A 16,451-nucleotide genomic window follows, 5' to 3' on the forward strand; every position below is an offset into this window, starting at 1 on the left:
TTTTTACAAAAATCTACTACTCTGCTTGCATGTCAGCAGACTGGGGTCGATCCTGCTGAAATCCTAGGTATTGAATGAATAGAGAATTGTTTTGAATCGTAAAAATATCGTTTTTGAATCGAGAATCGCGTTAAATCGAAAAAAATCTATTTATAATCGAATCGTGACCCCAAGAATCAATATTGAATCGAATCGTGGGACACCCAAAGATTCGCAGCCCTACTAACTGGATCTTCTCTCTAAAAAAGCCGAGAGGGCCTGAAGGCTGTGAGGGCACCGTTCGACTAAGTTCACCACTCAGTTCTTGCAGGAGGCCCTGAAACCTGACAACAAGCCCATGTTGGATCGTGCTCACCAGACCCTGACTGCTAGGCCTAAAGATGGCGAACCTCCTCGGCCGTTCGTTGTACGAGTGAATTTATTTCAAGTCCGGAACCAGATGCTACAACAGGCGGGTGAGGCTTCTCCGCTATCCTATATGGGCAAGATCATTTTGATTTTTCCCAACTTTACTCCGGTCGTAGATCGGAAACGAGCCGCCTTTACTTCAGTGAAGAAAAAGCTACATTCATGTCCCAACGTGAAGTTTAGACTTCTCTTCACGACAACGTTGCGGATCACTTTATCCAACGGACAGACTCACAAATTCGAGGACCTAGGACAGGTGGCATATTTTGTGTAGAAAACTATCAAAATGGGAGTCTAAGATGCACGCTAACATGTTAGGGGATCGCTGCTGTCAAGGCCTTAAGGATTGCAAATCCCAGGAGCATAAGATACCGTATCTGGATATTTGTTGGACTCACTCACCTCACTCAAATAGTGTTGCTACTGGGCTTATTTTTGTTAACATACTATTTGAGTTTGTGAAAGTCTTACCTTACTTTTTGATTTTGTAATGCCTCACCTAGTGTTGCTATAGTTACTCTTTAGTAGAGGGAGAAGATGCGTGGCCCCTAATCGAAGGGATATTTCTGCAGGTTTTTTGGGGTTGGGTGGGGTTGTTTGTGTGTTTGCCTTTTGTTTACATTAGTCAAGTTGATATTTTTATGTATTTATTAATACTTTATATTAGGGCTGGGCGATATGGCCTTTTTTTAATATCGCAATATTTTAAGGCCATATCGAGATACACGATATATATCTCGATATTTTGCCTTAGCCTTGAATGAACACTTGATGCATATAATCACAGCAGTATGATGATTCTATGTGTCTACATTAAAACATTCTTCTTCAAACGGCATTAATATATGCTACTTTAAAACTTTCATGCAGAGAAGGATATCACAACTAAAAAAATCAAAAAAAATTTCATACAGTGTTCATCTGGAAATGTTTGCCTTGGCATTTTGATGGTGTGGGCGTGTGGCACCGAACGGAGATGTTGGCATGCAGAGTAAGCACTGTTCATTCTCTAGCAGGTGACTTTTCAAATGATGCTACATATTAGCAGTAATGCTACTTTTTATAGCAACGCTTTCGCCCCACAATTCAAATTACGGTTGTCTGTTCGACGTATTCCCACTTGAAGCCAAACCACCGCCAGACGATGGACACCCTGCTGTTTTTTGGGGGAATTGATTATTCCTTCATTTGTTACCAGATTCGCACCTTCTTTCGCTCGTATTACCGCTAGCATCACAGCTAACGTTACCCATGCTGATATCTCTTTGCTGCGCGAGGGCGTATACGTATGTGACGTATGACGTGACAGTATGTGACGTGTGTAGAAGCTGCGCTTGTCTGTCTGTGAGAAGGAGAGACAGGAAAGAGCGAGGAGAGCCTGTAGTGTAATGCCCGCAGCTAAAAGCAACTGCGTGAGAACGCATACTTGAATATCACGATATAGTCATTTTCTATATCGCACAGAGACAAACCCGCGATATATCGTGCATATCGATATATCGCCCAGCCCTACTTTATATTCTTTTCGAGTTCTACCACAGATTTGCAATCTTGTCTTCTGTATATTTAATGCTAGCATTTTGCTATGACATTACCGAATTTAACAACGACATCCGGTGGGTGTGGCATTAGGTTCACTAGTTTTAACTGTAAGGGACTTAATAATCCTATAAAGTGAAGTAAGGTGCTACACCATCTTCGCCATATGGGCGCTCATGTCACATGCGCCCTAGAGTCTTAAAGGGGAACATTATCACAATTTCAGAAGGGTTAAAACCATTAAAAATCAGTTCCCAGTGGCTCATTTTATTTTTCGAAGTTTTTTTCAAAATTTTACCCATCACGCAATATCCCTAAAAAAAGCTTCATAGTGCCTGATTTTAACCATCGTTATAAACACCCGTCCATTTTCCTGTGACGTCACACAGTGATGCCAATACAAACAAACATGGCGGATAGAACAGCAAGGTATAGCGACATTAGCTCGGATTCAGACTCGGATTTCAGCGGCTTAAGCGATTCAACAGATTACGCATGTATTGAAACGGATGGTTGTAGTGTGGAGGCAGGTAGCGAAAACGAAATTGAAGAAGAAACTGAAGCTATTGAGCCATATCGGTTTGAACCGTATGCAAGCGAAACCGACGAAAACGACACGACAGCCAGCGACACGGGAGAAAGCGAGGACGAATTCGGCGATCGCATTAAAGGAAACTAATGAACTAGGTTTACAGCATATGAAATACATTTGGCAACAACATGCACTTTGAGAGTGCAGACATCCCAGTTTTCATCAATTAATATATTCTGTAGACATACCCTCATCCGCTCTCTTTTCTTGAAAGCTGATCTGTCCAGTCCAGTTGGAAATGCATCTGCTTTGAGTGTCGCAGGATATCCACACATTCTTGCCATCTCTGTCGTAGCATAGCTTTCGTCGGTAAAGTGTGCGGAACAAACGTCCAATTTCTTGCCACTTTCGCATCTTTGGGCCACTGGTGCAACTTGAATCCGTCCCTGTTCGTGTTGTTACACCCTCCGACAACACACCGACGAGGCATGATGTCTCCAAGGTACGGAAAACACTCGAAAAAACGGAAAATAACAGAGCTGATTTGACTCGGTGTTTGTAATGTGTTTGAGAAAATGGCGGATTGCTTCCCGGTGTGACGTCACGTTGTGACATCATCACTCCAAGAGCGAATAATAGAAAGGCGTTTAATTCGCCAAAATTCACCCATTTAGAGTTCGGAAATCGGTTAAAAAAATATATGGTCTTTTTTTCTGCAACATCAAGGTATATATTGACGCTTACATAGGTCTGGTGATAATGTTCCCCTTTACTCAGTGGCCTAGTGGTTAGAGTGTCCGCCCTGAGATCGGTAGGTTGTGAATTCAAACCCCGGCCGAGTCATACCAAAGACTATAAAAATGGGACCCATTACCTCCCTGCTTGGCACTCAGCATCAAGGGTTGGAATTGGGGGTTAAATCACCAAAATGATTCCCGGGCACGGCCACCGCTGCTGCCCACTGCTCCCCTCACCTCCCAGGGGGTGATCAAGGGTGATGGGTCAAATGCAGAGAATAATCTCGCCACACCTAGTGTGTGTGTGACAATCATTGGTACTTTAACTTTAACTTTAACTTTAATACACGATTACTCTGTGGATTTTGTTTCGCGCAAATAGATTTTTGTACTTTTGAACAAGACACCCAGAGCCCCTGTGCTCTGGGAGACAATTTCTTATGAGTTACGAGAAAAGACGGAAAAATAAGTTGACTAAGCTAACGCAAAGTCATCCTATCAACTGGAAACCTGATATGCTGAAGAGAAAAATATTCTAATCGTTCTAAGATTGTTAGCAAGACAACTCTTACGCTGTCTCTCAAAGCCCAGATGTTTACAAGAGAAGGCTGTCTGAACAGGCAGAACTGGATGTTCTTATTTCAGATTACGCCACGGAACAAATGCTTCGCTTGAGATCCCAGTTCTTTGAACATGGCGATAAGGCCAGCAAATCAATCAATCATCAATTACGCCAAATAACAGCATCCCATCATATTACGCAGATTCAAACTGGACTTCAACTCAAACTCTTGAAAAAAATAAATGTATTTAAGGATTTGTATACATTTCTATAGTCGTCTGCTCAATGTTCTAACCTTGAGCTGGATGACTTTTTTTTTAATAATCTGGGTATCCCCTCAGTTTATCAGTCCGCTGCGATGGAATTGGCCAGACCAATCACGCCTGCAGAACTGAATGTTGCAGCATTATCACTACAAAGCGGAAACTCTCCGGGACAGGATGATTACCCTTACGAATTTTTAAAGTTTTGGCATAAGCTTGCCCCTTTATTTTTGGATATGTACCATGAATCATTTAAATCTGGTCACCTCCCACAATTTCTCTCCTCTTCAAAAAAGACAAAGATTCCTCTTTGTGCACTTCGTCCTATTAGCTGATTGAATGTGGATTTTCAATGATTGTCTAAACTGCTGACTTTATGTCTTCACACTATCCTTCCTTCTATTATTTTTTTTTTTGTCCTGTCCAGCTTCTCAGGCAAATCATATAGTTGATGTAGATGCCCATATCGGCTATACAAATTTACTTTACAAAAGAGAAGTGTGGGATACTTCTCTTCTTGCCTTATTTGTATTTGACTTTATTAAATGTATTTATTTTGTCATTTGGTGCAGCCGGGCTGGGGATAGAAAGAGCAAAAAAGGAAGACAGAGGGGGACATTGTGGGGATAAGACAGAGAGACAAGCACAACAACAATAGAGCAACATCAGCAAATAGGATATGTACAAATATGATGGTAAAAGTGATAGCAAAGAAGCAGTTAGTGAAATAAATAATAACACAGAAATAACAATGAGCATTATTACACTACAAATGGCGCAATAGAAATACCAATAGAAATAGCGCTATTGATAATGAACAATACCAATAATTTACCTCTACTATCAACAATACAGTTGCTCAAATGCAACAATACATATATGTAATGATAACTAGAGATACAAAAGAAAGCAGAAAAATGGAGGGGAAGAAAGAGAAGCCAGCTATATTAACCTTGTAGATTGTTATTGTAACACTAGGTTAAGCTTTGTCAGTGTGCCATGTGTTATACCCAGTTTACCCTAGGGTAACAACGTTAATTTATGTTTGATGAAACATGACTATATGCATGAGTGTATGTATGTATATGTACTTGTATATGTACAGTATGTGTATATGTATGTTTGTACAGTGAATGTATATGTACAGTTTATATATATGTATGTTTGTACAGTGACTGTATATGTACAGTATGTGTATATGTATGTTTGTATATTGAATGTGTATGTACTGTATGTGTGTATCAGGCATGTGATTTTTCCGTCTAAAGTCGGAATTCCGTCTTTTTTAATCTCGGGGGGGAAAAAAATTTTCTCCCGTTTTTCCGTTTTTTTTTCCGACCCTAAATCAAGATTCGAGACGTAGTTTATATTACGCCGTAGTTGATTGGTCGATATGTTCCTTGTGACCAATCAGGACATCTGTTATGAATGATGACGTTAATAACGTCATCATTCATAATGGTTATTACCGCCATTTTTCATATGTAAACGATGTCGGTTCTCGAGAGAAAGGACGCTTTACGAGTAAAAGAAATTGATAAACATGTCAAAAATAAGTTTCGATGGGACTGGATGGAAAGGGAAATCACTGATACTGTTGGGAAGAAGGAAGTTACGACTTTGTTCAGTGATTTTATTCGGAAAATCGATCGTCCCGGAAAGGTTTTGTGCACGTGGTGTCATGATAATATTGACTATGAATCACGAGGTTTCAAGGCTTTGGAAGCACATGCGAAACGCCAAAAACATATGAAACAACTTGAAGCAAGGAAAACAAACTTTTCACTAGCTGGTACTTTTGGATGTCAACCGAAAGTGAGCAAACCTTACGGACTTCATCCTTTGTTTACATCGACAACTGGCGTAGACATCGAGAGGAAAGATCCACCCAAACAACCCACTTCAGTTGCAGACAGGGTTGTTAATAATGAGGTAAGCTAAAAAATATTTGCTTGCGAAATACGCATGTTTGTTTTAAATATTAACCAATTATTGCTTTGCGAAATATAAATGGGTTTTTCTAAAAATAAAAAGCCACGTGAAAATATATTATGAAATTACAGAAATTCAAAGAGTCGCATTATTGATTCCAGTTAACAATTTATTTGAAATAAATTTGCATATAATACTATTTTGTAATATTAAGTTCTTATGTAGTCTCTTGAAACAATATTGTCAGTGGTGTAACAATCTTGAAGGTAAATATTTTCACACTTGTTTCATGCAATATGTCAGTGTCCTCACATTATTATTATTTCCTATTTTCAAATATGAGTAAGCAATACTAAACATGTTTAATTATTTTCATAAATTTATATCCTATTTTGGCGAAAAGAATGAAATGTTTACATTTGGTATTTTGTTATATTTATAACTGAACTTGTAGGCAATTAGGCATATACATTAAAACTGTGAATTGTTATTAGTGATAATAACACTGATCAATGTGACACCTGTGGATGCGAAATGAACACAAGATGTAAATATTAGTGACTAAATACTGTTGGGACTGAACCATATACAGTGATTCATTAGGATAATTGGGTTATGTATGTTCTATTATTGATGTTTTCATGTCTTTAAACACTAAAATATTTTCTTCAAATGGTGCTGTCTTTGTTAATTTTAGCATGTTAAATTGGTGAAAAACCAGGAGCTTCGGGGGGGCCTCGCCCTCCTTGTCCCCCCACCAGGACCTGGCCTTCGTCCCCCAGACCCCCGGAAATTTTTTCAGTCTTTTTCATTGTGGTCAAATCACATGCCTGGTATATGTATGTTTGTACAGTGAATGTGCGTGTGGATGTACTTGTTAATGATGGATACTTGTTCATAATACTTATGGTGCGGTTGATATGTGTGCACAGTGGAGCAGGAGCGAGACCTCCTGCAGCCTCGGCCGTACTGGAAGGAGTTCCGCTTTGACCTGACGCCGCTCCCGCAGGGCGAGACGGTTACGGCGGCCGAGTTCCGCATCTACAAGACGCTGACGTTGGGCCAGAGGGCAAACCGAACGCTGCACATTTCCGTCTACGAGATCCAGAGAGACAACAGACACAGGTCAACTATTTTCATGTTTGCTTAACATATTAGCATGAATACGAAGCATATTTTCAATAACTAGTCAGTCCCTCCAAAATTTTGTGACGTCGCCAATTTACACAAATAATGCACAGCCTGGCAACCTTGTCCAATGCCCGCAATTTCCTCGCAGTTTGGCCAATTGGCGTCATTTTTGCCAAAATAATTTGTCTCTAAGCGGCGCTCAAACGCGTACGTCAACTGTCCAATCAAAACTTTTGTTTGTATTTTGTGTAGACAAAGCCAGAACAACGTGTAACGATATAACCACTTTTTTGCTCACACAGTACAGCGATAAACATTCACTTCCGAGTAACATTTATTTATCCAGCGTAAGACTATTAAGAACAGATATTCATTTGTAATGCTGACCGAGCAAAGAAGCAACATTTATATGAGAGCGTTGTTGAAGTGTGATGATAATCTCTAGTCTCATTTACCAAAAAAAATGTTCTTAACATGCGGGGTGAATGTGTTGGAACATAAATGACTAAGATAGACAAACACTTTTTAAAATAAAACATATACGGAGAATGTCTGCTACTTGTGAACGACAGAGCAGACATCGGACAACAGGGAAGCTTTTTGGTGGTGTTTTATTTTTGCAATTATAAGTATTACTATGACTTGTAATGAATTAAAACGGAAGAATTATTTGACAATGAGCCCTGAGTATGTGCTTTTACTGACATCTTGTGTCTACTTTTATGTCTGTGGTATAAAACAAGTAAAACATCAATACAGTATCTGTTGTTTGAATTGTTGAAATCCTGTGCTTTTAAGGGTTACTGTTATAGACCTTGTTAATGAGGAACTGCACTTTTTTTTGGGAATGTTGCCTATCGTTCACAATCATGGGAGACAAGAACACATCTTCTTTTTTTTTAAGATTTTAAAGATGATTAAAAACGCTTAGAAGATGCGACTAATGGGAGTCACCGTTGTAGCCTTTAAAGTCCTCTAAAACAACTTCAAAATCCTCCAACGTTTTATATACACACTGCAAGTATATATATAATGTAGTAACAGACACGTTCATAACAATATGTAATATGTATAACATTTACCGTATTTTCGTCATTTTAATCATTGCTGGAACTGACTCCTTTCGCGCATTGATTTCCATTTCCATAGCAGCGCATGTGGTCGGAATCAAACACGAGTGTGTTATAATGATGGCAGACTTGGTAACAGACAACGAAAATGACTATTTTTGGACAAATGAGGATTCACAACCTTATTTTTCTGAAACTGTATGAAGGAAGGATGAACTACTGCTTATAGAAGCCAGCACGGAGAAAAGGGTGAAACGTTGGAGCTGACGGAAGCCATGAGAGTGAGGTCGGCGTGACACAAAGCTGCAAATGTGGATTTTGGAGACAAGCTATTTCGACATAAATGGCGTAATTATCCCCAAATAAAACGGAAAAAATGTCCCCGGCTCGCTGGACCAACAGTGAGTCACACTTTATATTGATCATGATGCACTAGGGGTGTAACGGTACACAAAAATGTCGGTTCGGTACGTACCTTGGTTTAGGGGTCACGGTTCGGTTCATTTTCGGTACAGTAAGAAAACCACAAAATATATATTTTTGGGTTATTTATTTACCAAATTTGTAAACAATGGCTTTATCCATCTAACATTGGGAACACTATAATAATTCTGCCCACGTTAATCAACATTAAACTACCTCAAGTTGTTGCTCAGATTAAATAAAATGACAAAACTTTTCTTCTACATATAAAATGTGTAACATTAAACAGTTTCAAGTCAACTCATCATGCTTAATTTATTACAGCATTTGGGAAGCCTGTAGTTGATTTTTATCATGTAAATGTTATATTTTTATCAACATGTGATAGCAGGGACCCTGCAATTCAAAATTAGGCTGCTGCATTACTAATGATTAATATAGCTATACCTATAGCTGAAAACATAGTACAATAGCAATAGGAGAGACTATTCATCCCTGAACACCATGGAGTTCATGTAGGCTTAATGATGCACTTACATTATTATATCAACTATCAGAGACAGAAACTCTTCATTTTACATAATGTCCTTTTTTGCTGCTTTAACACAGCTCAATCAACACAGAAAAGGGTAAAGTGAAATAACAGACAGAAAGGGCTTTGCTGTCCGTAACACATGCACACACACACACAGTAAAATTAGCTAACGTTACGCTAAAAGCTAATAAGCCTTCACCTCAAGCCAGGACTGCGAGCGAGCTGAGCTGCCGTTTAAGTTTCTAGAAGGTCAACGGGCTCATAGTGATATTACTAGTAGTTGACTGGGAGGTGTTTATAATAATTTGGGGAGAGTCCACGGCCTGATGCTTACCTACTAAACACCTACCTGCTCGACGCTGGAGCACTGACTACATGCGCTCTGAATACGCACTGCTGATTGGCTGTTACCGCTCTGAATACGCACTGCTGATTGGCTGTTACCGCTCTGTGTGTAACCAATCAGATGGTTGTGTGGGTGAGACAATGCTGGGTGCTGTGTAGAGGACTGACAGAGAAGAGGCAGAACGAAGCGGAGCAGCTTGTTAAGACTTTAGCTTAGTCGGCTACTTAATATGTTCGTGTGGAAACTCGTTCGGTACACCTCCGAACCGAATCGAAACCCCCGTACCGAAACGGTTCAATACAAATACACGTAGCATTACACCCCTATGATGCACGCACCACTTCACTACAGTACATAAGCTGTATAACTAGCTGTGTACAAACAATACATGAAAGGTAGGCTAATACTTAACCGATTCTGTAAAATAATTGTTGATGATTTTCAGTCAGTACAAATTGGTGTTCTATTGGTGTTGTGCATTACAAACTCAAACGTGTTTTGTGCTGACGTAGAAGCTAGCTTATCTCTTGCCGTAGTTAGCTTTTACGGCTAATACCGTAGGGCGCCAATGTGTTACTACTCTAGAAAAGAGTTACTCAGTGTTTGCTCTTACAATAACAATGTCACTGGTTATTATATGGGTTTGGGAATATAAATTACGGTTTATAAATGCATTTTTAAAGTGATTTAGAGGTAGAATCGATTGCTCCCATTAGCTGCATTGCTAGCCACCAAGAACGAACAGATTTTTGTTAGAATGCAAAAAAAAATAAAAAAAATTGCATTCTCTTTCATAATGTTTGTGATCAATAAGCCAAATTCCAAAAAAAGTGCAGTTCCCCTTACAAGGATTGATAAGAAATTCATAAAAGTTGACTCAATGTTATTGGAAAAAAATAAGCCTCAAAACATTGAAACGTTCTAAAAAAGCTTCCGCAAATTCCGGCATTTTAGGCAGCAACAATTGCACAAAAAAAAGCCAGCGAAATCCTGGAGGGAATGACTAGCATTTGCAGCCAATCGTAATCCAACATATGCATCCAACGGATGCCTAATTGCTTATATTGCGCTACAGTTTTAAAAATCATCAAAGCTGTTTGTACAAAAGCCAAGCTACTTTTTTTTTTTGCATTTTCTTCCCTTATTTTGTACCTAATTACCAATTTTGTCCACCCCTTGGGCCCAAAACAGGCATTACATGTGTTCCTTGTGTTCCTTATACAATATTGTTGAGTGTGAAGGTTAGCGGTCTGAAATTTTGCCAGGGAGTTTAAATATTGCATTGTTTTTGTTTGCAACATTGTTAGAAAAGGATATAAACAAAATATACACACTTTCTCTTAAGATCTAAATTGGCCTCATTGACTTGCACAATAATTGCTATTTTTAACAGACTGTAATCCTATGCTTTTTACATTGAAACCTAATGAATTTCATACTTGTCAATCGAAAAACAAGTACCGTATTTTTCGGACTATAATTCGCAGTTTTTTTCATAGTTTGGCCGGGGGTGCGACTTATACTCAGGAGTGTCTTATGTGTGAAATTATTAACACATTATCGTAAAATATCAAATAATATTTAGCTCATTCACGTAAGAGACTATAAGATTTCATGGGATTTAGCGATTAGGAGTGACAGATTGTTTGGTAAACGTGTAGGATGTTCTATATGTTATAGTTATTTGAATGACTCTTACCATAATATGTTACGTTAACATACCAGGCACGTTCTCAGTTGGTTATTTATGCCTCATATAACGTACACTTATTCAGCCTGTTGTTCACTATTCTTTATTTATTTTAAATTGCCTTTCAAATGTCTATTCTTGGTGTTGGCTTTTATCAAATAAATTTCCCCCAAAAATGCCTTATGTATGTTTTTTTTCCTTCTTTATTGTGCATTTTCGGCCGGTGCGACTTATACTCCACTAAATATTGTTTTGGTGTAATTGTGCCCCTTAACCACCAGATGGCGCCAGAAAACCATGCACATAATTCTCAGAGCTTTGATGACCGTAAATGAATTAAACTGCCATTAAACCGCTGAAATGCAATGAATATGATTTTGGGAAATTATATATGACATGACAGATTTAATTATATACGACATGGCAGATTTATATAAAAGACTTGTCTACTGCAGGAGTCCTTAAACTTTTTGACCTCGGGCCCCAACTTTTCCACTACATAGGGGCCCGAGGATTACTCGAATATCAACAATGAATTTATAATCTTACTCTTGATTTTAATTCAAAAATTATATCTAACCTACATACTGTTTACAACCTTGTAAAAATAATATATATAGCATGTGACAAATACTATAAACACATAAAACTTAGACTTAGGTCAGCCTGATTACAAAAATAAGTACTAACCAAATACAATGCATAAGAAGGGACTCATAAATAACTGTTGTGCTAAAATAAACTGAATTAATAATGAATGTTTTAACTAAACTGTCAATAAAATGAAAAGTGGAAATGAAAATACAGCTTTACCACTTCAGTCATAATTTTTGCACCTAAGAAACTTTAGCTCGATACTTCGTCTGTTTGATAATGTCATTGCTGCCACAAATGGTGGGAAAGCGTATTAAGACTGAGTACCGCTGAGAAACAGATATTTTTTGGCGGCGCTCTAAGATGCACTATAGGTCTACTATATCAAAATCAGTGTTTTCATGAAATGATTGATCAATTCAAGGATGTAATTACTTAACCTCAAATATTCCACGCTGTAACTTATTTTCAGAAATATTGCATATTTTGTATTTTCCCATTTTAAAACACATGAAAAAACTAAAACTTTATATCAATAAATTGATCGAAAGTTGTCAAAAGTTTAAAGAGTTGAAAGTCAAAAAAATATTTTATATGAGTGGGTCCCTTTAGGGTCCTAAGAGTAAGAGTGTGTAGTCAATGTTAAGCTTGCACAAATGTTAAAACGGGGCTATGTACTCGACCTTTTTCATGTTTTTAGTTGCATTACAGAAAATAAAGGACTTTATCACAATATTCTAATTTTCTGAGACTGTCCTGTATAGCGTAGCGAATAAAAGGTGTGTTGTTGCAGGGAGCCTGAGCTGGTGCTGCTGGACATGCAGTCCGTACCCGCAGGCCAGGAAGGCTGGCTGGCCTTTGACGTCACCTCGGCCTCCAACCACTGGCTCCTGCACCCCCGCAGCAACCTGGGCATCCGACTCTACGTGGAGACGGAGGAAGGTGGGCGTCACTCTATTACTTAACATGTGACTGTGAACCACTCCGGTGTGGTCGTGTTCCAGATCGCTCCCTCTCGGCGGCCTGGATCGGGCTGGTGGGCCGCCGGGGTCCTCGCTCCAAGCAGCCCTTCATGGTGACTTTCTTCAGGGAGAGCCAGATCCCCTGTCGGCCCCCCCGCGCCGTCAAGACACACCCCCGCAGGAAGAAGCCCAAATATGACCTCCCTGTGCCCAGCATTCATAGTTAAGTTTGGTTTCACATTAGAAGTGATTGTACTGTGGTACCTCGACTTTTCTTGAGTAATCTCCTCCAAAAGGTCTGTTAACACCCGAATTGTACGATAAGAAATCGTGTACATCTAAAGATAGGGCCTAGTGGTTAGAGTGTCCGCCCTGAGATTGGTAGGTCGTGAGTTCAGACCCCGGCCGAGTCATACCAAAGACTATAAAAATGGGAGCCATTACCTCCCTGCTTGGCACTCAGCATCAAAGGTTGGAATTGGGGGTTAAATCACCAAAAATGATTCCCGGGCGTGGCCATCGCTGCTGCCCACTGCTCCCCTCACCTCCCAGGGGGTGATCAAGGGTGATGGGTCAAATGCAGAGAATAATTTTGCCACACCTAGTGGGTACTTTAACTTTAACTTAATATGAACACATTTCATAGAGAATAATGATAGTCTAACATGCAAAAAATAATGGGAAATTCTGCTAAATGATGAATAAATGAGCACTTACCTCCAAGCATAGAGACCGTTTCTCACCTTCTTTATCAAAGTGCTGACCCTCACGTTCCAGCCATGAGTGTATGCAGAAATTGTTTACATCAACATGCGCACACGTACCTCACGCTGCCATACAAATTCCGCAACAGTTTGCTACCAATAGCAAACTACAATATATGAGGGCAAACCAATCATTTTCATGGTATGAAAAGCCAGGTACCACAGTCTTTTACACTGTGTGCACAATTATGACATTTCCATTCATATATTATATTATGTATGTATCACCATATTGCCAATAACTTCAGCAACTTGATTCCAATCAACATTTTTTTTCTAGATCGAAGTCCCGTCAACAATGGCGGTCAGCCATGTAAAAAACACGAACTCTACGTCAGCTTCAGTGACCTCGGATGGAAGGTGCGACATTTTTCTCTTTTCACAAACTGCTCTTGTTTTTCTTGATAGAAACAATCTGCCTGCCGATGTGATTGATTATTTCATTTAATTACATGAGCAAGTCAAAGCAGCATCATTTTTGTCATCTTGTTATACTTTAAAGTGTTCAAACGCAAAACCCGAAATTCCCAGAGTGGTTCATAGTTGTAGAGATGTGTGTGTATATATATGTTTGTATGTATACAGTATGTGTGTATATATATGTATGTATAAATGTGTATATATATGTATGTATACATGTGTATGTATGTATTCATGTGTATGTCTGTGCATACAGTACGTTTATATATATGTATGTGTATACTATATATTATAATATGTATATAATATGCAGATATGTATGTATGTATGTATATATGTAAGTATATACGTGTATTTGTATGTGTGTATGTATGTATATAAATGTATGTACATATGTTTGTATATACAAACCCCGTTTCCATATGAGTTGGGAAATTGTGTTAGATGTAAATATAAACGGAATACAATGATTTGCAAATCCTTTTCAACCCATATTCAATTGAATGCACAACAAAGACAACATATTTGATGTTCAAACTCAAACTTTATTTATTTTTTGCAAATAATAATTAAATTAGAATTTCATGGCTGCAACACGTACCAAAGTAGTTGGGAAAGGGCATGTTCACCACTGTGTTACATGAACTTTCCTTTTAACAACACTCAGTAAACGTTTGGGAACTGAGGAGACACATTTTTTAAGCTTCTCAGGTGGAATTCTTTCCCATTCTTGCTTGATGTACAGCTTAAGTTGTTCAACAGTCCGGGGGTCTCCGTTGTGGTATTTTAGGCTTCATAATGCGCCACACATTTTCAATGGGAGACAGGTCTGGACTACAGGCAGGCCAGTCTAGTACCCGCACTCTTTTACTATGAAGCCATGTTGATGTAACACGTGGCTTGGCATTGTCTTGCTGAAATAAGCAGGGGCGTCCATGGTAACGTTGCTTGGATGGCAACATATGTTGCTCCAAAACCTGTATGTACCTTTCAGCATTAATGGCGCCTTCACAGAAGTGTAAGTTACCCATGTCTTGGGCACTAATACACCCCCATACCATCAAAGATGCTGGCTTTTCAACTTTGCGCCTACAGCATTCCGGATGGTTCTTTTCCTCTTTGGTCCGGAGGACACAACATCGACAGTTTCCAAAAACAATTTGAAATGTGGACTCGTCAGACCACAGAACACTTTTCCACTTTGTATCAGTCTATCGACGGCGTTTCTGGGTGTTGTTGATAAACGGTTTTCGCCTTGCATAGGAGAGTTTTAACTTGTACTTACAGATGTAGCGACCAACTGTAGTTACTGACAGTGGGTTTCCAAAGTGTTCCTGAGCCCGTGTGGTGATATCCTTTACACACTGATGTCGCTTGTTGATGCAGTACAGCCTGAGGGATCGAAGGTCACGGGCTTAGCTGCTTAAGTGCAGTGATTTCTCCAGATTCTCTGAACCCTTTGATGATATTACGGACCGTAGATGGTGAAATCCCTGAATTCCTTGCAATAGCTGGTTGAGAAAGGTTTTTCTTAAACTGTTCAAGAATTTGCTCACGCAATTGTTGACAAAGTGGTGACCCTCGCCCCATCCTTGTTTGTGAATGACTGAGCATTTAATGGAATCTACTTTTATACCCAATCATGGCACCCACCTGTTCCCAATTTGCCTGTTCACCTGTGGGATGTTCCAAATAAGTGTTTGATGAGCACTCCTCAACTTTATCAGTATTTATTGTCACCTTTCCCAACTTCTTTGTCATGTGTTGCTGGCATCAAATTCTAAAGTTAATGATTATTTGCAAAAAAAAAAAAGTTTATCAGTTTGAACATCAAATATGTTGTTTTTGTAGCATATTCAACTGAATATGGGTTGAAAATGATTTGCAAATCATTGTATTCCGTTTATATTTACATCTAACACAATTTCCCAACTCATATGGAAACAGGGTTTCCTGGCCCGCCTACAGTCCAGACCTGTCTCCCTTTGAAAATGTGTGGCGCATTATGAAGCCTAAAATAGCACAACGGAGACCCCCGGACTGTTGAACAACTTAAGATGTACATCAAGCAAGAATGGGAAAGAATTCCACCTGAGAAGCTTAAAACATGTGTCTCCTTCATTCCCAAACGTTTACTGAGTGTTGTTAAAAGGAAAGGCCATGTAACACAGTGGTGAACATGCCCTTTCCCAACTACTTTGGCATGTGTTTCAGCCATGAAATTCTAAGTTAATTATTATCTGCAAAAAAAAAAAAATGTTTGAGTTTGAACTTCAAATATGTTGTCTTTGTAGTGCATTCAATTGAATGTGGGTTGAAAAGGATTTGCAAATCATTGTATTCCGTTTATATTTACATCTAACACAATTTCCCAACTCATGGAAACAGGGTTTGTATATGTACATGTATGTGTATATATATTTATGTATATATGTTTATGTATGTATATATGTATGTATGTGTATATATGTATGCATGTGTATATATGTATGTATGTATGTATGTATGTGTATATATATATATATGTATGTATGTATGTATGT

The 16,451-nt window shown here is 38.8% G+C and overlaps 1 protein-coding gene across 2 annotated transcripts in view; it reads left to right on the forward strand.

The window, feature by feature from the left end:
- Positions 1-16,451, forward strand: part of bmp8a (bone morphogenetic protein 8a) — a 50,961-nt gene that overhangs the window by 25,144 nt on the left and 9,366 nt on the right. For both annotated transcript variants that reach the window (XM_061931427.1, XM_061931426.1), the window contains exons 3-6: positions 6,906-7,098; positions 12,556-12,704; positions 12,767-12,946; positions 13,769-13,848. In XM_061931427.1, the coding sequence (XP_061787411.1) occupies positions 6,906-7,098; positions 12,556-12,704; positions 12,767-12,946; positions 13,769-13,848 (602 nt within the window). The remainder of the gene's footprint in view (positions 1-6,905; positions 7,099-12,555; positions 12,705-12,766; positions 12,947-13,768; positions 13,849-16,451) is intronic.

The sequence above is a fragment of the Nerophis lumbriciformis genome, linkage group LG37 (assembly GCF_033978685.3).
Source record: "Nerophis lumbriciformis linkage group LG37, RoL_Nlum_v2.1, whole genome shotgun sequence".
NCBI lineage: Eukaryota > Metazoa > Chordata > Actinopteri > Syngnathiformes > Syngnathidae > Nerophis > Nerophis lumbriciformis.